The sequence below is a fragment of the Amblyomma americanum genome, chromosome 10 (assembly GCF_052857255.1).
Source record: "Amblyomma americanum isolate KBUSLIRL-KWMA chromosome 10, ASM5285725v1, whole genome shotgun sequence".
In the NCBI taxonomy this organism is placed as follows: Eukaryota; Metazoa; Arthropoda; class Arachnida; order Ixodida; family Ixodidae; genus Amblyomma; species Amblyomma americanum.
The window spans coordinates 31,080,005-31,104,647 of NC_135506.1; the positions used below are offsets into that span (position 1 = coordinate 31,080,005).

Below are 24,643 nucleotides of genomic sequence, written 5' to 3' on the forward strand. Positions count from 1 at the left end.
ATGGGTTGCGCGAACGCCAAAGCTGCCGGAATCCCGGCATCGGGAAAGACGGACATACCGCTCGTGGTGACGGACGGAAGTGACCGCCCGAATTACATCAACAACCCGCTGCCCAAGGTGGTGATCAACGGTGGTGATGTTCTGGACAACGATCACGACGTGAAAACCACCGATGCGGAGGACAAAACCAATGGGAATACAGGTGAACCTCGAGCCTCTTAAGAGCGCACGCTGTTTTTCGAATGGTCACTTCCTTTCTTCTTTCACTCCCTCCTTTATCCCTTCCCTTACGGCGCGGTTGAGGTGTCCAACGATATATGAGACAGATACTGCGCCATTTTCTTTTCCCCAAAACCAATTATTATTATTATTATTACCCGCCGCGGTGGCTCAGTGGTTAGGGCGCTCGACTACTGATCCGGAGTTCCCGGGTTCGAACCCGACCGCGGCGGCCGCGCTTTTATGGAGGCAAAACGCTAAGGCACCCGTGTGCTGTGCGATGCCAGTGCACGTTAAAGATCCCCGGGTGGTCGAAATTATTCCGGAGCCCTTCACTGCGGCACCTCTTTCTTCCTTTCATTTTTCAATCCCTCCTTTATCCCTTCCCTTACGGCGTGGTTCAGGTGTCCAACGATATATGAGACAGACACTGCGCCATTTTCTTTCCCCGAAAACCAATTATTATTATTATTATTATTGCCCGCCGCGGTGGCTCAGTGGTTAGGGCGCTCGACTACTGGTCCGGAGTTCCCGGGTTCGAACCCGACCGCGGCGGCCGCGCTTTTATGGAGGCAAAACGCTAAGGCGCCCGTGTGCTGTGCGATGTCAGTGCACGTTAAAGATCCCCGGGTGGTCGAAATTATTCCGGAGCCCTTCACTGCAGCACCTCTTTCTTCCTTTCATCTTTCACTCCCTCCTTTAACCCTTCCCTTACGGCGCGGTTCAAGTTACCAACGATATATGAGACAGATACTGCGCCATTTCGTTTCCCCAAAAACCAATTATTATTATTATTGATAAAGGGTCTACTTCGGTGTTCAAAAAACTTTCTGGTCTACCGCTTTCAACTTAAAAGTCTGGCATGATTTTTATTTGACCTTAATGTTGCCTTACTAGTAGCATACCCCTAGCCGATGACACTGTCCTCTTATGCATAGATGACGCTTGGATGCACTCTGCTTCCAGGCTGTGGACTGCGCGCTGTATAAATATGCACTTTTTAAAATTAAGCTTTTCGCACTGGGCTTGAATGATTTCTTTCATCCCGGACAAATAGGATTTGGTGTCACTGTATTTGCGAACGTAGTCTTATGCCTGTTCTCGCCCGTAATGGACTAATACAGTATTCTGGATGTGCCTGTAGCGTTGCCATGGCTAAGTTATCTTCGCATCGCTATGTGCAAGCATGCAATTGCTTGTAAAGGCGATGAACTATTCAGACGTGTTTAACTCCTCCTCTTGTCGTTGTCCTCTGTCAAAACGGTTCATACGGTGAGGATTTGCTTTTGAGTCCAAAATAAGGAGGTGTGTGCACAGATATCTTAACTATCAGGAGGGATACAAATAGTAATTTTAAAGAGACTGTTCACACAATTTTGAAATTATCGAAAATAATCTTTAGTTGGTTTAAAAAAAGGATAATTTCGAAAGTCCGAGCTTCCGAGCTGGCAGCCATAACATCTGAATGGAGTCTAACAAAATTGTGACAGTTCTTTCAGAACTGTTTCAAGATATGGCCACCACAACCAACGCGTTGAACAACCACCATGCCGGCTCCAACTGCAAGCTCGACCCGCGTTCTTAAACCATGGACCCAAAACGTGCTACGCTTAATGATGTTTCCCCTCTCTTCCTGAGTACGATCTAGCGCTGAGGTCAGTACTGAGCCCAGCGTCCTCTTATCTGATAACACTGCCACCCAGTGCTTAGCGGCCAAGCCTTCGAAGTGTTCTGCTTATCTATGTGATAATGACAAGGTGAAGTTTGTGTCACTGACCAAGTCACAAACAAACGAAAATGACGTTTCGGGTCCCGTACGGGACACTTGTTCACAATCCCGTACGGGATCCTTGTTCACAATAACTGTGAACAGGGGTCCCGTACGGGACCCGAAACGTCATTTTCATTTGTTTGTGACTTGTTCAGTGACACAAACTTCACCTTGTTATTATGCTTCATCCTGACCAGACGGTATTCCGTCGAACGTTAGACTACTTTATCTATGTGATTTGGACTTCAATCTGTTTGCCCCAAATTGGCCATGTTTTATCGCAGAACCTCACCAACAAAGATGTTTCAAAACAAATATCTTACCCTTGTGCTATGTCACGTTTGATTTTTCCAGTCTTCTTTATTTTTATCGCCACCCGCGCACGGCCCTATTACTTTAAACTCGACATGCGAAGCGAAATATTCAGCGTACAAACGCATTGAACGTGTAGAGGGAACAAGCTCCCTCTTCCTATTGAGGGCGCAAGTTCCGATAAAAATAGTTCGCCGGTCAGGGAGTGTATTTTACTAAACAGCCACCACCGCACACAACTCTATGCACCCAGCCACTCAGCGTGCGAAGAATTTGAAATGCCTTTTGAGATTCAGAAAATGCGTCCACGCGTGGAATCAGAGAAAACTCGTGCTAAATATAGCTAGAACTAATTCGTTGCATATGAGCAAAAAGTTTAAAAAATCCAGACCCTGTGAGAGTATAATGATCATAAATGGACGTCCATAAGTTCGTTAATGGGCAACCTTTACAAAGGCTATTCGATGGCCACTTCTGTGCGTTAAAATGCGATTGTCTAAACACCAGTGACCTGTTGCTAAGACAAGAGCAATTTACGTTTATATTAATTTTAATCTTTTCGGTGTAGTATCAGATCTTCTAAAATACTGTCTGTTTTTTAACTTCTTCAGCCTTAAATGATACTATATACTACACCTATGATAAAGTAACGTTTAATCGCAGTCGCGGCGCTTGAAACGTGCTTTTGTTTGAGTCAGGGCAACACACACAAACCCTTCACACGGCGGCAATATAGGAACACTCTTATTCCGTGCCGCCAAAGGCGCGTACGCACTGCTCTAAAGGTTACAGCGGCGTAGTGCAATCCGGCACAAAACGCAGTGTTTGTATACATAAAGAACGGCGCATGAATGACCTCATCACGAGACGCGCTGACGAATAGCAGCAGATAATGACACATAGAGCGAAGACACCGGCTAGTCACGAGAATTTCGTACTTGGGTACGACATTTTGTATTTCACTCTTTACAAGGGACACCAGATTTTACTTCTACACTACTGGACAAGCGGGCAGTTCAGAAGAGATGCTTATTTTATACAATGTCCTGATGTATAAAAACGCGGAAAAAACACGAGGACGGAACAAACACGACGACACGACCGCGACTTTCAACTGGTGATTTATTACGCACGTGTGTACATATACCATTCGCGCCAAACACTAAGCAGAACAAAAAATATTCAAGAAACACTGCGTCATCACTGAATACATTAAATCTACACGTGCGCCCCATTGCTTCATCAAACATCCGTCATCTTCAAACATAATAATAATAATAATAATAATTGGTTTTCGGGGAAAGGAAATGGCGCAGTATCTGTCTCATATATCGTTGGACACCTGAACCGCGCCGTAAGGGAAGGGACAAGGGAGGGAGTGAAAGAAGAAGGGAAGAAGGAGGTGCCGTAGTGGAGGGCTCCGGAATAATTTCGACCACCTGGGGATCTTTAACGTGCACTGACATCGCACAGCACACGGGCGCCTTAGCGTTTTTCCTCCATAAAAACGCAGCCGCCGCGGTCGGGTTCGAGCATAAAGATCAGATAGTAAGGGAACAAGTAGAGGCATATCACATTGACAAGGGGGGTGCAGCATGCATTAGCAAGCCCTCATTATCATTGGCTAACCACGAAATCACCTGTTTGGAGCACGCATTTGCAGCAAGGTAGATTCAATATATTCAGTGATGACGCAGTGTTTCTTGAATATTTTTTGCTCTGTTTAGTGTTTGGCGGCAATGGTATATGTACACACGTGCTTAATAAATCACCCGTTGAAAGTCGCGCTCGTGTCGTCGTGTTTGTTCCGTCCTCGTGTTTTTTCCGCGCTGTTTTACCATGGAAAATAGTAACCAACTTGCTCAGCTTTCCGTACCACACTTGCCAGTGCTGGGAGTGCCGGGTGTTGTGACGTGATATGCATACGTGTGTGATTGGTGACCTATATGTACTGCGTGATCTATGACGTCACTGTTGCGACACAGTTACGTTTTCTACACTGCACAGAAACCGCCACAGTAGACGTCACAGGCTATCCCGTTCCGCCTTTCCCCCTCTGCTTCACCCGTACGGCTTTTCTTACAATAGTAGGCATGAAGAAAACGCGTTAGAAACGTCAATATTAAATGCCAGTTTTTCAAAGTATAAATTCTCGTGACGTCACAGTGGCGGAGCGTTAGCAGAAATCTCGTGCATATAAAAGACGTGGAGTATAAAGACAAAGCACATTTCTGCGCAAGGTCTATTTCGACGGCTCAATGAAGCCGGTGACGTGCATCACCTGCGACCGCTGCGCTGTAAAGGAAACACGACAATAGCGTGCTTCAGGACCCTGGAAAAAAAAAAAATCCGCTTTCGACCACGAAAGTGGAACGGGAGAACAAAAACGAATTCGCCCTGGCAACACGCATGTTTACGACCTCGACAGCAAACGGAGAAACACAAAAGCAGTAGTTGCCTGAATTTTAGACACGCAAAAGAAAGAAGAATGGCTCAATAGCCGCGGAGGAAGCGGTGAAAAATGAGTGCTTGTCGTAATGAAGGCACGGCTGCCATTACTGTTCGTACCAGAACGGCCAGTCGTTACTCTCATTAGAATTTACCGTCGCGAGTAAAGAGACTCTCATCGTTCATTTTTTTTTTGTTTTTGCTATTAGTTGACATTGGCTCACCGTGACATATCGCGTTACTGTTGGAAACGAAAGGTTACTTGCATGCATTTGCGAGTGTAACGAGTATGCAGAATCATTATTTTAGCACACGCCCCAGTCGAAGCGTTTTGCAATGTGTTTGCTTCGGAACGGTGGAATTTCGAGGTGTGCCCAATGCATAACACTTACCGTTGCCATTTTCTTTTCATTTCCGAGATATTTTGAGAGACGCATCGTAAAAAAAAAAAACTACAGTGAAAGCGAAAAAAGAAACAGCGAACTGCATTTCAGTCCAGGATAGTAATGCTGATACAGCTTACAGATGAAATTAAGAACTCCATGCGACTTCTGTTCTAATGAAAACCGATTCTACGGCTTTCTGTGGATAATTTTTCAGTTTTCTTTTTTTCGGGAAAAGGTGCGTTTATTGCTGATAGAATTGGGTTTTAAAAGTAAACGTTTTTTTACCCGTCACTCCATTCAAATTCGTGATGTCAAGAAAGAAAAGGACTCCGTGATTACCGTTGTGAAGTGAATGACAGTAGAGCCTGGCCTCGGAGATCGCATAAAAACTTAAATTTGTCCACAGTCTGTCTTGAAAGATTGCTAAGCAAGTCTCTTTGCATGGAAAGCAAATTTCACGAATCAAACGAGGGATTACACCAGACCAGAGGACGCAGCGCAAAGTCACCACTGATTTTACATTAGGCAAAACACTAAAGTGAATAGCGACACAGTCACAGGAACGCTACAGAGACAAGAACCAATACACGGAAAGCGAGCCAAAGCAAAAATACTGCTATGTGGATGCAGGAACGGGTCAAAGAAAGCAATCTCTCTCTGCCAGACAGCGCCACAGATGGATGGCTGACAGCAATGAATTTCGAAGGAGTTTGAGGACAAATGGAATTGACCTGTATTGACAGTTTACCGCATTTTATTGTTAAATACACTGCTTTCACTGAAGTATGCTTCTTTAAAAGTTTTTGAAGGGAGGAAGGTAATAAAAATGGAATACAGGTGTCTCCATTACCTGCTGTTTTGGCAAGCATACTTCGGTGCGTGGAAACCGGTTTTAAAACGCGGATTTCTGAGGCAAGGCTGCACCGCCTTTCATTTTTACGCGCTGATCACGGAGGGCCTGTCGGTGTCGACGCCACGGTCTTCAATCGGGAGGCGGGAGGATCTTTAAGCTCAATTTTCTCGGGATTAAACTCGCCCTTTTCTGGCAGACAAACACCAGCATAGCCAGAAAGAGCCATAGAACCGATTTACATCAAACAAATAAAATTGAGCGGCGTTGTCCCGCGGCATCCCTTTAAAAGTCTGTTTACCGCAGACTTCCATCAGCTCCCCAGTTTATTGACCCCGTGGGTGGAGCAGGGCACTTGCCTCACCAAATATAAGCTATATGCGTGCCTTATTAAGTGTGCCTTAGAGAGGTAGAGGGCGGATCGACTAAGCGACTGTTTTGCGCAGTTTATTTACTAGGAAAACAACGCTTGCATACTTCGCTCGAACGAAACGGCGTGCTCACGTCCGGCGTTGCACGGCAACTTGTCATCAAGCGACGCCATGTGCTCACTGTGAAAGGAGCATTTTTTTATTTCGATCCCGAAATGCTGAATAATGAACTTCTTTTCAACATAATTGATATATGAAAGTCTATTTCCTCTTTCCCAGCCGCCGCGGTGGCTCAGTGGTTATGTTGCTCGGCTGCTGACCCGAGAGACGCGGGTTCGATCCCGGGCGCGGTGGTCGCATTTCGGTGGAGGCGAGATGCTAGAGGCCCGCGTACTGTGCGATGTCGGTGTGCGTTAAAGAACCCCAGCTGGCCGAAATTATCCAGGGCCCTCCACTACTACGTCCCTCATTTCCTGAGTCTCTTTGGGGTGTTGAACCCCCATAAAATCAAAATAATGATAAAAAACTCTTGCCTATTTATCTCTCCTCGCTATTTCCTCGTTATCTACGAGCCAACTCGCCCAAGCTTCGGCTTCACTCGGAGGAGATAATATTGTTGGCGGAGCGGGGCGGCTTTGTGAACGCGATAGAAACTATAAAAACGAATCCCAGCAATTTTGGCGCGTTGACTACACTGCTAAAAAAAAAAATGATTGTCTCCGGAAACAACTTGACCAGCTATGCGCGCTCGCTGTTGAATTGCCCAGCGCCGTGATCTACGCAGAAAGTAAATGCCGAGAGCTGAAGGTCTAGTAATTAAAGTGACTTCCACAGTGCTTAGTTCGAAGTTAAAGCTGCTTAGTCGGCGCGACTTCAATTCAATTCAGTTCAATTTATTTCGCATTTTTTACACGAGTACGAAAATGCGAGGGCAAGCAACAATAACCTGCTGATTAGGAGCTTGACGAAGGTTGCTTCCCTTAAATTTGATAGGTTGAAGGGCGGTAACATACAGCTTCTCATTGAAACAAGTATAGGTGTCTGGATTAAAAGCAGAGATCACTTATACATATGTTGTAGACATTCTCATTGGACACAATCAAGCTCGCTTTTCATAGGCGTACATGGCGTCATATTACAAGCAATAGGACAACAAGTAACACTGTTGGACATACATTGAGGCATATGTTACACACTGCAATGCTACTCAAGCACTTGGCATGTCATGTTACCATAATACATATAATAAGAAACGCATCTTGTTTATTTTGCTGTAATCTCAGCAGAAAAAAGTAAGCAAAATTACATAAGACTTGATACAACGAAATGTAAGGGAAACCAAATAAAAGCACCACCAGACGAAGGACACAGAAATTATCGATACAATCGCAACAATTTGTCATTGAGGACCGGAAGTTAATTACATTGCTAGGCTAAGTTTCAAGATGTGAGGCCGAATCCACGAAACAGTTCGCTTTCAGAAGACAGCTGAATTAAATCACATCGTGCACTGCGCTTTAGGCTCTCTTGGCACGAGTAAAACCCAGCGGGCTTATAAGGAAGCGAGTCGCGGTGCTTTTCGTCAGTTCTCACGTTTGACTTTATAATTGGTCGAAGGTCAGCGGCACGCATTAAAGCGTGAACACAGCGACTTGTATTCGAGCTATGAGATTGCTTCAGTAATGCGTATCGACGATGTACCGACCAAGGAGTCACCACAGCTTCGAAGACGGATTACTCTGTAGCGTGCAAAGCTGCAGACACGTGTACTCCCGGCCAAATCTTGAAATGGCGCGATGTTTGAATCCCTAATAGCACCTCGTAAAAGGCTTCTCTCGGCTAAACAGCTGGCATATTCATCTTGTAATCGGACGCGTGTGGTGGCATTTCGTGGTTAATTTTCTTTCATATAATATGCTTGAGTCGAGTAATCGTTAGAAGAAATCTACGAAGAGCCAAAACAAGGGGGATACGTAGCAATGGTTCAGGTGGCGCAATCGCGCTTACTAGTGGGTAAACGACTCGTCTAGCATGGGAGGAGAGGTAGTTTACCCGGAGTAGGAAGCGAGATGAACCAGAACCATTGCTGCGTGTGTCGCTTGCTTTGGCGCTTCACAGCCGCAGATGATGAAGGTTACTAATAATTTTGACCCAATCAGGCAAGTACTCCACTCAAGCATTATATTACAGCTGATATTGTGAGCGAAGACGAGGTGTACGAAGTGTCTCGGAGGTGCGCGTGTTCTGGGCTTGTGTCACTCGCGTATGATGATGATATCCATAGTATGAGGAAAACAACAACAACAACAACAACAACAACAACAACAACAACAACAACAACGACGACGACGACGACGACGACGACGACGACGACGACGACGACAACAACAACAACAACGACGACGACGACGACGACGACGACGACGACGACGACGACGACGACGACGACAACAACAACAACAACAACAACAACAACAACAACAACAACAACAACAACAACAACAACAACAACAACAACAACAACAACAACAACAACAACAACAACAACAACAACAACAACAACAACAACAACAACAACAACAACAACAACAACAACAACACGTACCTCTCGAAAGAAAATAGACCACGAAATGCCGACACACGCGTCAAATCACAGCGCGAATGTGCCAGCAGTTCAGCAAAAAGAAGCCTTTTAAAGATTTGTCTGTTAGAGATCTGTCCGGGTACACATCCTGCCTTGTCTGCGCTGGCGGCATTCAAGTTTGTTACACAGCTTCCGCGCGCACTGATATCGCGTCGGGAGGCCATTAGCGAGCGGAGAAGCAACGAAACACAATTTTGCCTCCATGCGTTTAGCGGCGACGCACACTGCAGGCATGTTTGGTGTTTTTTATGTTATTTTTTTCGAAATTAACGATCGCGCTACGGCGCTCATGCGATATAAACGTGCCAGCGTCGCTCGCCATGGGAGCGCCTCGCAGAAAGGCTGGCGATGGCGGCGACGCTAGTTGCAGACTGAATGCTTAATGGCGACGTGTTTTCGAGCGCTTATAAAGCGCGCCATTCGTACGTTTACACAGAACGCCTCAGAGGACCGAAGAACGAATATAGGAGCGAGTGACACGAGAGATTGGACAAAGGAATCAAGGAATGAAGAAATAAGGGGCTGATGAAACAAATGAAACGGTAAAAAGGGGAACGAGCGTCTAACAAGACGGAAGAAATAAGATAGGAGCAAGTGAAACGAGGAGGTGAACAAATGAATAAATCAACCAAAGAACGAAGGAAATAAATGGGGTTGAATAAGACAAATAAAGCGATAAATATGGGAAATAACTTGAGGAAAAACAGGGTACACAAGAAATAAGTAAATTAAGGAATGAAGTGAAACGACTGGAGCAAAACGAGTGAAATATGCGAACCAAGGACCGGAAAAGAAGTCGCGGTTTAGAGGACAAAAAATTGATCAATCGAGAAATGAACGAAAGAAGAAATTAGAATGGAAGAAAACAAAATATTGGAAGCGAGGGATGGAGTGAATGAAAGTAGGAAAGAAAAAGGAGTCGAAGAAGGAAAAAAGGCGGAAGAACAGGTAAAGGGTAGATAGACAACGAAGGATGTGAATAAATGAATGAATGAATGAATGAATGAATGAATGAATGAATGAATGAATGAACGAACGAACAAACGAATGAATGAATGAATGAATGAACGAACGAATGAATGAATGAATGAATGAACGAATGAATGAATGAATAATGGCAAAAATGACTAAAGAAAGGCGAATCACAGAAATATACTCAACAAACATGAAACAAAAGAAATGTGAAGGAAGAAGAAAAACGAATGGAATATCGATGGAAAGAAGCGAAATGAAAGAATGAAAGAAGAAACAAAGGAAGGAAGGGCGGAAGGAAGGAATGCGCATAGATGAGGTTCACCTCTTGCGCAAAACTTTAATTGTGAAAGCTGGAAAGAAAGGTCACAAATGCCCATTTCAGTTTTATTCAGTTTAAGTTTAGCGCTTTATTTATTTAAGCCTAAAATAATGCCTGCGATATTTTAACCCCTTGCTCTCTGTCTGTTTATACTGTCCGATGCATAACCATTCTCAGGCCAAACATCCCACTCTTCCACTTGGGCCAAATTAGACTCATTGTAGCCTCTTCATAACACTACACGTGCGGCACTGAAGGCGGCACTACGCGCTCTAATTCGCGGCCGCTAAACTGTCTTCGTCACGCTTCTTTCAGGGTCAAACTGGGTCTGCAGGGGTAGCTAATAAAATAAAGACTAAGAGAAACAACCATGGGTGCGAGAGAAGGCGCAGGTTACGAGGGCAAATGGAAAAAGGAATGCCCCCCCCCCCCCCCTCCCCTCCCCAATCTCTCCCCGCTTTTCCCCAGCCGCCGAGCGCGCGCCAACCATAGAGGTCACGATTGCCCAGTCACGTCCGTCGCAGCCTGGAACGTTTCGACACCATCGGTGCGAGAAGGAAACACATAACACCGGCGTTATAAACAGGGCGACGCAGGAAAAACAGGAAACAAAGAACTTCGAGAGAAAAGTATGGAGCGAGAATGGAGTGGTTAAGAATATAAAAGCATTGACGACACGACAACGCCATCGCCGGTGGTCCGGCAAGTTCGCCGTCGGACATATGTGTCCAGCTGGACGTTTGATGTCGCTGTCGTTTGCGGCGGGCTTCAATACGCCCCGAGGGAGATCTGGAATAGCGGTGACTATTTCATTGGTTTGGATACCGCCTCCTGTTCTTGCACATTGCGCGCAGGGCGGACTGGTTCTTTTTTTCTCATGTATTTCTTCAAACAATGCTTGCGTCAAGCGCCGTTGCAAGCTGTCAGTCTGGTGTTATTTTTTGATGGAAGTCGAACAAATTTTCCGGAAATTATTTGTCGGATTATATAGTTGGACAAAGTTGATTTTTTTCTTGCTCAAACCATGTCGAGGGTTATTAATTCGAAAACGAAAAAGCTACAAATGTGGCGCGTACAGTCACAGGCCCAAATTTAGAGGATTGCGGGGAACCGTAGGTAGATCGGCGGGTCATACAAGGAAACAATAGAAGATTCAGGACATTAATTAAGAAAAAAGAAATAAACATAAAAACAGTTACAATTAACAAAGCATCAAAGTTACACGATGAATATATACATCCGGAAAGACATAACACATAATTCTGCGAAAGAAAGATATTTAAAGTATTCGCGAAAATATGAAACAATGACGACGTGTTCATTGAAAATTTCCAATGTATTCCAGAGTCAAACGGCCCCAAAACATGAGGCCTCTTCTATTAGCGCGGCTCTGGAAGTAAAAATTGTTTTTAGCTGCAAAACTAGTAGATTTTTAGTTATCCACAAAGGTTTCTCCTCCAGAGAAGGAAAGAAGAAAGAATCAAAGAAATAAAAAGAAAGAAACCATATAAACAGTGACTTGCTGTTAAGAGAGTCACTGAGAAACACTAGACTGCCTGTTTCTTGATTAGCATCTACTATTGTTATTCCCGTGCTGCACTAAGAAAGAATGAGATTGATAACCAAAGATCTCTGACCTTGCCGCTTTTGAACATACCCAGCAACTATGAACGCAATTTTTTTTGTACGACTTAAGATTTCACTACAACAATAAATGTATCCACAAGTCACCCGACAGCAGTCTTGGATTTTTTTCTATTCACGTCTTTTGCTATCTTTAAAAGCGTTCCCCATTGGTTTCTTATTGCACACTTAACTATTCGAAGTGATCGATGGAATGACTTTAAAAGAAATACTTTGCTACATATCAGAATAATGGACCATTACCTTCAATATTTCCATAACAGGGTCTTAAAATTTTCCAACTTTCAAAAGTTTTGGCCGAGAAAACAGGACATTGCGAGAAAGCTGACAATTGTACCGCATCTCATCACCTCGCCTTCTTGTCCGTTTCCAGTGGGACCTATTTGAGCAACACTATTTCGTAGGAGCATACTTGTATTAGGTTACGACATGTCACAGTGCTTACGTCACTCTCGTTAGGAGCAGACCAGTACTCGTTTATGACGAGCCACGAAGTTTACTCGATCCTGCTCAGGAACAGATCAGTATTAGGTTACGACATACCACAAAGCTTACGCCACCCACTTGTGCAGCTGTAACCTACCGCTATCTTTACACTGCAATCAATGCGTAAGCGGTGGGCGAAACAACTATGTTTACAGATATCGCCATCTAGTGCTGAGCAAGATGGGTGCGGGGAGAGGCAGAGCTACCTGCTCTCTCCCCCCTAAGGAATTTCGGGGTTAATTGAAGTTGGCAGATATTGTTTGGTTACGTAGTTTCTAATGGTAAAACTGGCAATTTTTACTGAAAGCAGATCTTTTACAAGCTGAAAATATAAACAAGAGAAATACAGTTATCACGTCCACAGTCTATTTCCGAAAGCAATCGTGAACGCTTTTTCACTTCGGATCTCTGAGGCTAGGCCATAATGCCATCCACTTCACTCGTGACCACGGAGTCCATTTCATCACTGACACCACGGGTTCGAATCGAGCGACGAAAAAAAAAAGGATCTTGCATGTCTAAATACATTTTTCTCATTAAGAAATGCGTTTTTTTTGTGGCCGAAGTTCAGCATGTATTCATAAAGAGCCAAAAAGTCGATTTTTTTTACTTTGTGCACTAATTTGATGGAGTTGTCTGAGCGCCCATTTAAATACTGTGGGTCGTGCAGCAAAACCCACGATATTTTCTTTTCCCTACACCGCCTTCTTCGGAAATATCGTGACCCATTTATGTTATTTCCAAAAAACTCCTCCCTTTTACTACAACCCCCTCCTCCTGGGAAGAACGCACTTGCCATGGTAACTGTCTAAATAATAATAATGCCGTAAAGTCTGTATCTGAGAGGCGCATAGCATTTTTTTTTTCAAAGAACAATATCTTTCATGCAACGATCGAAAATTTTCGGCCGTAAACATACTCCAGAAGGCAAGTTACCGAAACATAGTGCTTGGTGAAAATTCTTCAAACAATCGACAGCCTGAAAAAAAAAACTCATTCCCCTTTCGACACTTCATTGCGACGTTCTCACCGGGATGGCCCAACTATCGATGTGTTTTCACCGGCGGCAACCTAAAAAAGCGCCGTCGTGGCGACGCGTGAGAGGCTATCAATATTTTGACGCCTACTCGCCGACGCGAGCGAAATAAGTTGTTGCTATGGTAACAAAACAAAAAAGAATGAAAGACATTGTGCACACATAAGCAGAGATTGTCATGTTAGGTCAAACAAAGCGAACCCTGCGGTTGGAGCTAAGGGCAGCTTTGCCATTACCTCGAATGCATTTAATTGCTGTATTTCTTTCCAGTTGCAAGAGTCAATTGGTACGTTACAGTGAAAGAATTCGTATGAACGAGTAACCGTTGCCTCTAATTTCAATGGTAGGAATCTTTTGTAACAACATCAGTCAGGTGTAACATTTATTGGTCCACGAATAACGGTCTTGTTCAGCGGACTGTGAAAATCACGAAATAACCTTGTAACTGAGTGACTAACTTTGATGTACTAAGGCAACACCGGTGATTTACGACAGACACCTCAGTGAAGAGCTTCGGATTAACTTCCACCCTGAGTTTCTTGAATAGCCGCTTTGTTCGAAATTACTGTTTTTACATGTGCTATATATGTTTTAGATCGTATTATCCTGGCTTCATACGCAACATCAATTGTTGGAAGGTTTTTTTGCTGTTGCCTCTTTGTCCTCTCGCTCACCTCGTTAGAGGGCGACCTGTTTCTAAACCAATCAGTCATTGCGTGCGCATTTTGAGGCTTTCTCAAATTGACAGATTGAGTTTATCGATCCTGCTTGAGAAACGTTCTTAACGCAATCTTGCGCGATGTAGCGTTTCGGCACAGCTCTCTGTTAGTATTGTCTCCGTTTGTACTTTTTCTTGTTCTATGACCGTCCTCAGTCAAAGCTTTGCTTTGTTTACGTGTTAAGGCATTCTGAAGGAATAAAATAAATAAATATCTGATCTGACAGGAAAGTAACATTGAACGCCTTGAAAAGCTATATTGAAACTGTTTTAATTTATTTTTTCAGGAAGAACAGGTGCACTTCATCTCTCAGGCATATCATGGTAGCGAGTGCGAATTCATTGCGACTAGCCGGGGCGGCAAAGTCTGCCTATAGGAAGGTTTCAGTGCAATAACTGTGCGGCCTAAACATTTAGGCCCATGCGTCGACTGTCTGAACGCTGTGCAGAAGAACCTCATATCTGTCGCAGTTTGAACTAGCGAAGATGATCAAACTTGGCCTGCACTCTTGGGTATCCCTTACAAAAAGTTCTTTAGACACTCTGCAGACTGTCTATAGTCTATAGACTGTCTATAGACTTCCGTCCACGAAGTCTATAGACTTTCTACAGACAAATACTCTAGACTAGTCTATAGACAATTATAGATTTATGGCCATACACTTTTAGCAGACTTTTGTCTGCAGACAAATGTCTGCTGAGAGTGTGATAGACGCAGGTCTTTTGTTTGCAGACAAATGTCTGCTGAAAGTGTGATAGACGCAGGTCTATGGACAGTCTATAGATAATCTATAGACTTATCGCCTTGCACTTCCTGTAGATTTCTGTCTAGAGGCAGACTATAGACCAAAGTGTACTGGTCCAGTAGACGTTGGTCGTTGACTGTCTATAGAGATTCTATGCATTTATGGCTTGGTAACGCTATAGCGTACGTTATGCACCTACAGCCATTAACGTTGAGGAAGCGGTGCGAGATAGCTAAAGAAAAAGTAACAGGGACCCCTAATTGCATAATGTGTTGGCAACGCATTTGGCATTAGAGGCTGTTGGTGTCTTTACATCTGGTTTCTTGTTATTCGCGGTGTCTGCGGATCCCCACACGTCTGTTTGCACACAACCAGGCATCTAATCGGGTCATCTAGCAGGTGATTACAGGTTTCACCGCAACTGTCTCGAGGAGGCGACACAAACGTATAGCTGTCACTTCCGGTCTCGCCACGTCATTTCCCTCCAGCCAATGGAAATAATACGGTCTGATGACGTCACTTCCGTCCAGCTCATGGAAATAATTGAGTTTGGTAACACCACTTCACTCCACCCAATGGGTAAATTTTATCACCGACGAAACACATTTGCCCAATGAAGCATTTTTTCCCAATGAGCCATTGGGAAAATGAAGAGAGACAGACAATAAGAAAAATGAACAGAGACCAGAAAAGCAAGAAGTGATTGAGTGCGGATCTGATATGAAATCGATATGAACCGTCAAGCGATGCAGCGGTGAAAGGACGATCAATATAAGCATGATTGCTCATTCGCGTGAGGAAAAGAACATGAAAAATTTCCAAGCTGTGGGTCTGCCGGCCGGCGCGACATTCCAAAACGATCGATAATACCGAGTTTGTTTTTCTCGAGTCATGCTGACAAGGGGGCGGCAGAGTGGTCACCAACTCAAGCGCAGCCATGTATGGAAACGGGAGTGTTTGATCGATACACGAACAGAGTAAATAAAGAAAGTGTCGTGATGTTAACCAAGCCGGGTACAGTTCGCTACCCAGCGCATAGAGAGGGTGGGCAGGAAAGAAAAAGAAAGAAAAGGAAAGAAAGGAAAGACAGCGAGAGCAGAGGAGAGATGATTGTCCGTGCTAGTTCATGCCAGCGGCAAGCGCCATTTATAGTCGGATACAACTCAAGAACCAAGCAGCTTCCCCCCCCCCCCCCCCCCGACAAAGGACTCGGTTCCAGCCAATGGTGTCGGCCGATTCTTACGAACCTGCCAGCGTGACAGTGCAGGGAGCGGCGTGACAATGCAGGAAGGGACTATCATCTTTTATTTGCCGCTCTTTGCATTGTCACGCTAGCTGGCTGATGGGAATCGACCGACGCCATTGGCTGGAAGGGGTCCTTTGAAGAGGAAAATACGTTTGGTTCTTGAGTTGGTTCTTGAGAGCCTCGCCTCGACCGCGCCCGCTACTCTGGCGCAATCCCTGGCGAGTGACCCATACTTTAACGAGGAAAAGACGCTTGGTTCTTGAGTTGGTTCTTGAGAGCCTCGCCTCGACCGTGCCCGCTACTCTGGCGCAACCCCTGGCGAGTGACCCATACTTTAACGAGGAAAAGACGCTTGATTCTTGAGTTGGTTCTTGAGAGCCTCGCCTCGACAGCGCGCGCTACTCTGGCTCAATCTCCGGCGAGTGACCCACAGTTTAGCAATGACGTCATCGGCGAGCAGACAACGGCGCACGCTACTCTGGTGCCGCGGGTCGCCCCCGCGCCACCTGGCTTCACACTGCCGCCGTACACTGCTCCTCCACTTTCGTAATGGCGCTTTCTTCGCTATCGCTGTCTTTCATCACCCGCTCTGCTCCCCGCTTTACTCTAAACAAAGGGATTAAAAAAGGAGTAAAACTGTCCTATAGCGCGCACCATTTTATAAAAAGGTGTGCGCTAGAGGACACTTTACTCCCTTTTTACTCTCATACAGGTGCATTTTTGTTTAGAGTGTTGGTTATGTCGACGGCGAGACACGCTGCTCCACCTGAGAACGGACGGGCGAATAAGAGCAGCGCTCTAAAAAAAAATACAAGGAAAAATATAAAAGGATCATGCGAATATGTGATGCGACAAATCTGCCTTTAGCAGTATTCGCTGCACATTTCGCGTTTACAGTGATCGCTTTCTGACTGCGTCTTTGAATTTGATTGAGCCGCTGTCTTTTCCTTCCGGTGTTGCGTGGGCTTCTGGTGGGTGGCGGCTTTTGGCGAGAGGGTGTGGGTGGGTGGTGGTCGGCACAGGCTCGTAGGTGGTAAATGCATTTGTTCCGGCGGATGCCTTGAGGTGCACCAACCGGAAGGTGTTTCTCGATGGTAGAGGCTTTCCACACAAAACACACCTAGATGTGGTGGCTTCGAAGAGTGGAGGTGGGGGGTCTGTCGTAGATGGGGCGTCTGGAGGGTGGGTCTGGGTGGAGGGAGTAGGTGGGTGGGCGGGAGGTAGGGGCGAATGATCGCATGCGAGGTGTAGGGTGCTGTCTTCAGATATTCCTTCAGGGATTCAGAGATTCATAAACAGCTATAAGGAAGAAACAGCCCGATGCAACACGGACCCACGAAGAAACGACACGCACACGAGCGCTCGCGTGTGTGTTGTTTCTTCGTGTGTCCGTGTTTCATCGCGCTGTTTCTTCCTTTTAAATGCATTACCTAACTAGCCCGGAACTTAGCTCTTCTGAACTTCATAAACAGGCCGAAGGGTGCCAGCACATTGGACGCTGTACTGAGCTCGTAGAACAGGAAAGAGCTGAGGATCAAGATCCCCGTCTTCTCTACCAATATCCGCTAGAGAATTTCTCCAGAGGGTGTTGTCTTGCATCGGTCCGAAAAATCGGTTTCTCCGAGGGTCGTGAAAAATCCCATAGTATAATAATAATAATAATAATAATAATAATAATAATAATAATAATAATAATAATAATAATAATAATAATAATAATTGGTTCTATGGGAAAGGAAATGGCACAGTATATGTCTCGCATATCGGTGGACACGCAAACCGCGCCTTAAGGGAAGGGATAAAGGAGGGAGAGAAAGAAGAAAAGAAGAAAGAGGTGCCGTAGTAGAGGGCTCCGGAATAATTTCTACCACCTGGTGATCTTTAACGTGCACTGACATCGCACAGCACCCGGGCGCCTTAGCGTTTTTCCTCCATAAATCGCAGCCGCCGCGGTCGGGTTCGAACCCGGGAACTCCGGATTAGTAGCCGAGCGCTCTAACCACTGAGCCACCGCGGTGGGTAGAGGGCTAGCGCAGTAAAAGAGGGAAGGAAATAAGGGACATGAAGAAAAGAAGGAGGAATGAAAAAAGGCAGGATGAACAGAAAGGGGTCAGCGAGGGAAAAGAGGGAGAAAGGAACACACACCACGCATAGCTGTGGTCATGAAGCCGTTGTTAGCGTCCCCTCCCCGGGTTGCATCAGCGACATGAAAGACGCCAAGAGCCGCGGCGTAGACGATCAATGCTGACCGTCATTTCGTAACGGGCATTGCAGCTGCGTCTCCTGCGAACTGTCGCAATTTTGGCACACTGGCGAAACGCAGAGAACGATCCTTTTTGAGACGATCGTTTTACATTGTTTCGTTCAGAACACTTTACCCGAAGCTGCTAAGGGCGTTCAAAGAATACCCGATCTTATCGAACTTTCCCCGTGCACCAAAACATTGATTTATGCCCCGCCGCGGTGGCTCAGTGGTTAGGGCGCTCGACTACTGATCCGGAGTTCCCGGGTTCGAACCCGACCGCGGCGGCTGCGTTCTTATGGAGGAAAAACGCTAAGGCGCCCGTGTGCTGTGCGATGTCAGTGCACGTTAAAGATCCCGAGGTGGTCGAAATTATTCCGGAGCCCTCCACTACGGCACCTATTCCTTTCTTCTTTCAGTCCCTCCTTTATTCCTTCCCTCACGGCGCGGTTCAGGTGTCCAACGATATATGAGACAGATACTGCGCCATTTCCTTTCACCAAAAAACCAATTATAATTATATTTCCAGCTGAAAGTTTTGGTGTGCGTGGAAGTTCGATAAGATCGAGTATTCTTTGAACGCCCTTAGCAGGTTTTGATTTGCTCTTTCTAGCTACCCGCCTCGGTGGCTCAGTGGTTAGGGCGCTCGGCTACTGATCCGGAGTTCCCGGGTTCGAACCCGACCTCGGCGGCTGCGCTTTTATGGAGGAAAACCGCTATGGCGCCCGTGTGCTGTGCGATGTCAGTGCACGTTAAAGATCCCCAGGTGGTCGAAATTATTCCGGAGCCCTCCACTACGGCACCTCTTTCTTCATTTCACTCCCTCCTTTGTGACCCGCCTCGGTGGCTCAGTGGTTAGGGCGCTCGGCTACTGATCAGGAGTTCCCGGGTTCAAACCCGACCTCGGCGGCTGCGCTTTTATGGAGGAAAACCGCTATGGCGCCCGTGGGCTGTGCGATGTCAGTGCACGTTAAAGATCCCCAGGTGGTCGAAATTATTCCGGAGCCCTCCACTACGGCACCTCTTTCTTCATTTCATCTTCATTTCACTCCGTCCTTTGTGACCCGCCTCGGTAGCTCAGTGGTTAGGGCGCTCGGCTACTGATCAGGAGTTCCCGGGTTCGAACCCGACCTCGGCGGCTGCGCTTTTATGGAGGAAAATCGCTATGGCGCCCGTGTGCTGTGCGATGTCAGTGCACGTTAAAGATCCCCAGGTGGTCGAAATTATTCCGGAGCCCTCCACTACGGCGCCTCTCTCTTCCTTTATTCTTTCACTCCCTCCTTTATCCCTTCCCTTTCGGCGCGGTACAGGTGGCCGACGATATATGAGACAGATAATGCGCCATTTCCTTTCCCCAAAACCAAATTATTATCATTATTACTTTCCAGCTCGGAACTTGATAGAGCGACGACTTAATTTGTGGTTTCGCCCGCCGCTGTGATGAACGAAGTATGCTCATTCCGTCATAACTTGGCTGAGACTGCCTTAAATGCCACACACAGAGTGCGTAATTAATATAGCATAATGGGTACATTTTTTATTCTTGGGCTACATAAAGCGCGAGGCTGGTTAACATAATTCCTGCATATGCGTTAACTTGATGGTATAGGCCTTGAGTTGTACGTATTTACTCGCGTAAGACCCTCACCTTTTTCCGACTTTTGCCCAAGTGCACACCATACACGAGTGAAGCCTTCATGCTCCATACGATGTTGATTTGATTTCATTTGATTTCATTTGGTTTGGTTTGGTTCGGTTTGATTTGGTTCGATTTGGTTTGAAGGGCTTTAACGTCCTAAAGAGACTCAAACAATGAGGGACGCCGTAGTGAAGGACTCCGGATAATTTCGACCACCTGGGGTTCTTTAACGTGCACTGACATCGCATGCTGCACGGGCCTCTTGCATTTCGCCTCCGTCAAAATGCGACAGCCGCGGCCGGGATCGAACCCACGTATTTCGAGTCAGGAACCGAGCGTCACAACCACTCATCCCTTCCTTTGGTTTTCGGAAAAGGAAGGGCGCATGAGACTATACAGCGAATAAGACTACTCTGGGATCTAGACGGTCTAATTTGCTTTGTGCAAGCGGGCCAGGTATGGTGATATTTTGCTCCTGTCAGCGATGATGCAGCGCATCATCGTAGATCCTTGTCGTTCGGCGGCTGTAATGCCTACAGTGGTGCGTTTAGCAGCTTTAAAGACCACTCGGAGCTCTCTAGCACACCGAACGAGATAGAGTCTGATGACGCGCATTTGCAATCTGTGACAGATCGTACCAGTGTTCTTAATGACGCGTGCTGACAAAACTCTGCAACTTCAACAGCTTGTCCCGCTATTGGGCTGGTAGCCTCTGGCACAACTTCGTCCGGCGGGATATGAAGAGTAGTGTGCCTGCTCATCAATTGATGAACCCATCTCCGGCCTGTCTTGAATTCTTCTAGCATGACTAAACAAAATGTACCCGACACAGTACAGAGATACCTGCTCCTGGTGCGGGGCCACACCCACACTCTACCACATCACATGGGAATGTAAGCGCAACCAAACATTCCACCAACACAATAACCCGAGTGCGGAGCAATGGGAGAGTCGGCTCACCAGCTGCGAGCTCACGGCCCAAAGGGCTTTAGTGCAGCACGCAAGTGAGGTAGCTAGGCTCAGTGGAGCCCTGCAATAGGGGCCCAACTTTGCTTAAGAAGACGCCTCAAGTCGCCAGTGCATTGAAGACGACGGAGGCCTCGAGACGCCAAGCCTTTGAAAGCGCCCAAATAAAGTTTCTCTCTCTCTCTCTCTCTCTAGCATGACTTCAACGTGGCAGGTTATAACGAAGGCTTAACGCGTTAAGCTTCAATTGATACTGCGTGCCGTTACTATGGTGTCGTGAATGCAACCGAGAAGCTCCTCTTCCATACGAAGTGAAAATTGAACACTTCAGTCGCAACCGCCCTGAAGGACGAATTCGAATGGCACGACTTGTTTACAGCCGCGCTTTGCCGTTTACAGCCGCGCGGGGCGCACCTATCGCTTTACATAGGTTAACTCCAGTCTCCCACTAACTGTCACGACACTAAACGCGCACCGCAACACGACACTGCGGCGACAACAGAGTCGTTATCGGCGAGGCGAGTTTGCCAAGCGACCCGCGCGCTCGAGCAATACGCTTTCCAGAACCCGAGTTCGTTCCCGTCGGTGAATCGATTCGAAACCGAGCCAGCTTCAGTTCGGCTCAAGCTCGCACGCTATATGGGCGCTGTTGATGGTGTTGCAGCGTCGCGTGCCTGATCGCGATATACATATAAGCGGGCATAAACGGTTCAATAATGCGTCGCCGCCCATATTTGGCCTTAGACGAAGAAAACAAAACATAACAGAAACAAAATAAGAGCCCCTAGCAGAAACACCCAGAAAAAGGCAAAAATAGCAGGCACACAGCCAACCCTGTCAAGATAAAGGAATAGCAGGGCGTTATGTGCTACCCCATGGAGGATGGGGGGGCGGGGCTGAAAGGGGGTATGAAAGAGCCAAAGGTGATAGGGGTGAGGGGGTATTGAGGAAAGATAGGGGCGGGGAATTTCCGTACGGATTTCACTTCCGCTTGTGTGTGTCTGTGTTTCGACTGCTGTGGTGGGGTCGACGACCCCTGTCTGCAACTGTGAGCTGGCAAGCTGCAGTAGCACTGCCACGCGTTTTGTTCGTGGAAATGGCGGTGGGAAAAAAGACTATGCCTACCTTCTGGTATACGACCAGATCGACCGGCTGCCAGACACCTCCTCTGACCGTAACTGTTAAACGTCTCTACCGGAAGGCGCTTTTAGCGAGTGCTGCACTAACCTTTAACTTGAGAGATCGTTAAAACGATTTTTTGGTTTAATGTGCAATGCAACCAAGGGATCGTTAAAACGACCCCTTGGTGGTCGCGTGCATTCGCTTCGGAGAGCCTGCAGGTATGCCGGGACGTCTGGGTTCCTCCTATGCTTTTTTAAGCGGGTACTAAACCGTTCTTGTCAGCTCGTTCCTGCTGCTTCAACCTCGGTCGCAGTTTTAGACGTTAGCGTGTCGTTTGTAACACAACTAAAAAAAAAACCAGCCAGATATGGCACCATTGCTCGGTTTGCTTGCATGGAAAGGCACAGAACGGCGTTCTCGAATGTTAGCGCGATGAAAAAAAAGAAAACACACACACACACACACACTGAAGGCACTGGTAGCGTTATTATTAGCTTCTTTTTTTTCACACGTGACTGCACTTGCAAGCGATGCCTCTTCGATGATCCCTTTATATCCATTGCTATGGGTTGTGCCATACTGGACGCTGTAAGGTCGCACGCGTAATAATAATAATAATAATAATAATAATAATAATAATAATAATAATAATAATAATAATAATAATAATAATAATAATAATAATAATAATAATAATAATAATAATAATAATAATAATAATAATAATAATAATAATAATAATAATATTAATTGGTTTTGGCGAAAGGAAATGGCGCAGTATCTGTCTCATATATCGTTGGACACCTGAACCGCGCCGTAAGGGAAGGGATAAAGGAGGGAGTGAAAGAAAGGAAGAGGTGCCGTAGTGGAGGGCTCCGGAATAATTTCTACCACCTGGGGATCTTTAACATGCACTGACATCGCACAGGAAACGGGCGCCTTAGCGTTTTGCCTCCATAACAACGCAGCCGCCGCGGTCGGGTTCGAACCCGGGAACTCCTGATCAGTAGCCGAGAGCCGAGCGCCCTAACCACAGAGCCACCGCGGCGGGTCGCACGCGTACCCGATTCGTAAAACGTACGAGTGTGGCGTTTAGTGGCTCGTGCAGCACAACTCACCAAACGCGGACGAGGATGCAATGAATATCTCTATTTTTAAATACAACTGCGACGCTGTTCAGAGTCGGTTACTTGCCTTTGTTGCTAGCCACCCTAGGCTTCGTGCAGTCTGTTTAGGCTGACAAGCCTGTAGCTTACGGTCGTTTTTAGAAATAAAATTTGCCATTATGTAATACGCGTTCGGATGACAACACCAATCATCTCACAAGATTGTAAAGAGAGGCTTACTTCTTTCCAAAAATTATTGAAGTGTTTCCAAATTTTCTCACGTCAAGGTACTCCCTCTAACAAGGCAGTCGAAAAAACATACCCAGCAATTCTGGACAATATCATTTTTGAGCGGGAAACCGTTTATGAACGCAAATTTTGCATATAAATCAAGATTTCACCATAACAATCAATATATCCGCAGATCACCCGACGGCAGTCTTGTATATTTTTTTCTATTCACGTTTTAGCTATCATCAAAAGCGTTCCCCATTGGTTTCCTATGGCAGTTTTAACTGTTCGATGCGATAGCTGAAAACACTTTAAAAGAAAGATTTTGCTGCATGTTAGAATAATGGACAATTATCTTCAATACTTCTGTAGCACGAGAAAGCTGGACTTGAGTTCAAAAATGTCCCACTGACAAACGCCACCTTTGGTCCAATATCAATGTTCCAGCGCTGATAACGGTCGGCTTCAGTTCATCAAGGTCGCACACATTTAATCCTTTTGTAACATCGCCCTAAATGTTTTGCAATCCTCTCGCTTCTTTCTGTCGCAGATCCGCCGGGGACCGAGACATTCTTGCCTCCGCCCTCGCCTCCGCAGGAAGTGGAATTCCTGACGCCACCCGAACCCCCGAAAGACGACGACAAGGAGGCCGTGGCGCATAGCGCCGGCGAAACGCCCGTCGACGACGAGAACCACGTCATCGATGACGACTACAACAACTCTGCTGACGTCAACGGCAGAAGAACGGCGACAGACGACAACGGAAATCAGCTGCCGCCCAACGACGTCACCACGCCAGAAGCAGACGAACCGATGCCAGACGCTGGGAACGGTGTCGTCGCAGACGACCCCGTCGGAAACGACGTCGACGTCATGTCCGGAGGCGTCAACGATGACGTCATGCCAGGAAACGACGTCACCACTGACGTGGTTAGCGACGCGGTAGATAGGATCAGCCCTGGCGTAGTATCGGATGACCCGAAAGGGAAGAGTGATGCACCCGCAGACGCTAACGAAGATGACGACACCGCTCCGAACGACATCTTCATTGGCGACGGCCTCGATTATGACGACAGCAAAAAGGCAGACAGGAACCATGGGGTGCACGAATTCATCGTTCAGGATGCGTAGCGTGCGCGAAAAACACAGGGTGACGTTGTGGCTTC

At 46.3% G+C, this 24,643-nt stretch overlaps 1 protein-coding gene across 1 annotated transcript; it reads left to right on the top strand.

The window, feature by feature from the left end:
* LOC144106320 (uncharacterized) lies at positions 1-24,643 on the top strand. The gene is made up of 2 exons (XM_077639094.1): positions 1-202; positions 24,028-24,643. The coding sequence occupies exons 1-2, from the start codon at positions 1-3 to the stop codon at positions 24,606-24,608; spliced, it is 783 nt and encodes a 260-aa protein (XP_077495220.1). The 3' UTR covers positions 24,609-24,643.

Excerpts from the sequence above, each read along its gene's own strand:
- LOC144106320 (XM_077639094.1), top strand. The coding sequence starts at position 1 with ATGGGTTGCGCGAACGCCAAAGCTGCCGGAATCCCGGCATCGGGAAAG. Across the intron at positions 203-24,027 it reads CAAAACCAATGGGAATACAG|ATCCGCCGGGGACCGAGACA; the intron begins GTGAACCTCGAG and ends TTTCTGTCGCAG.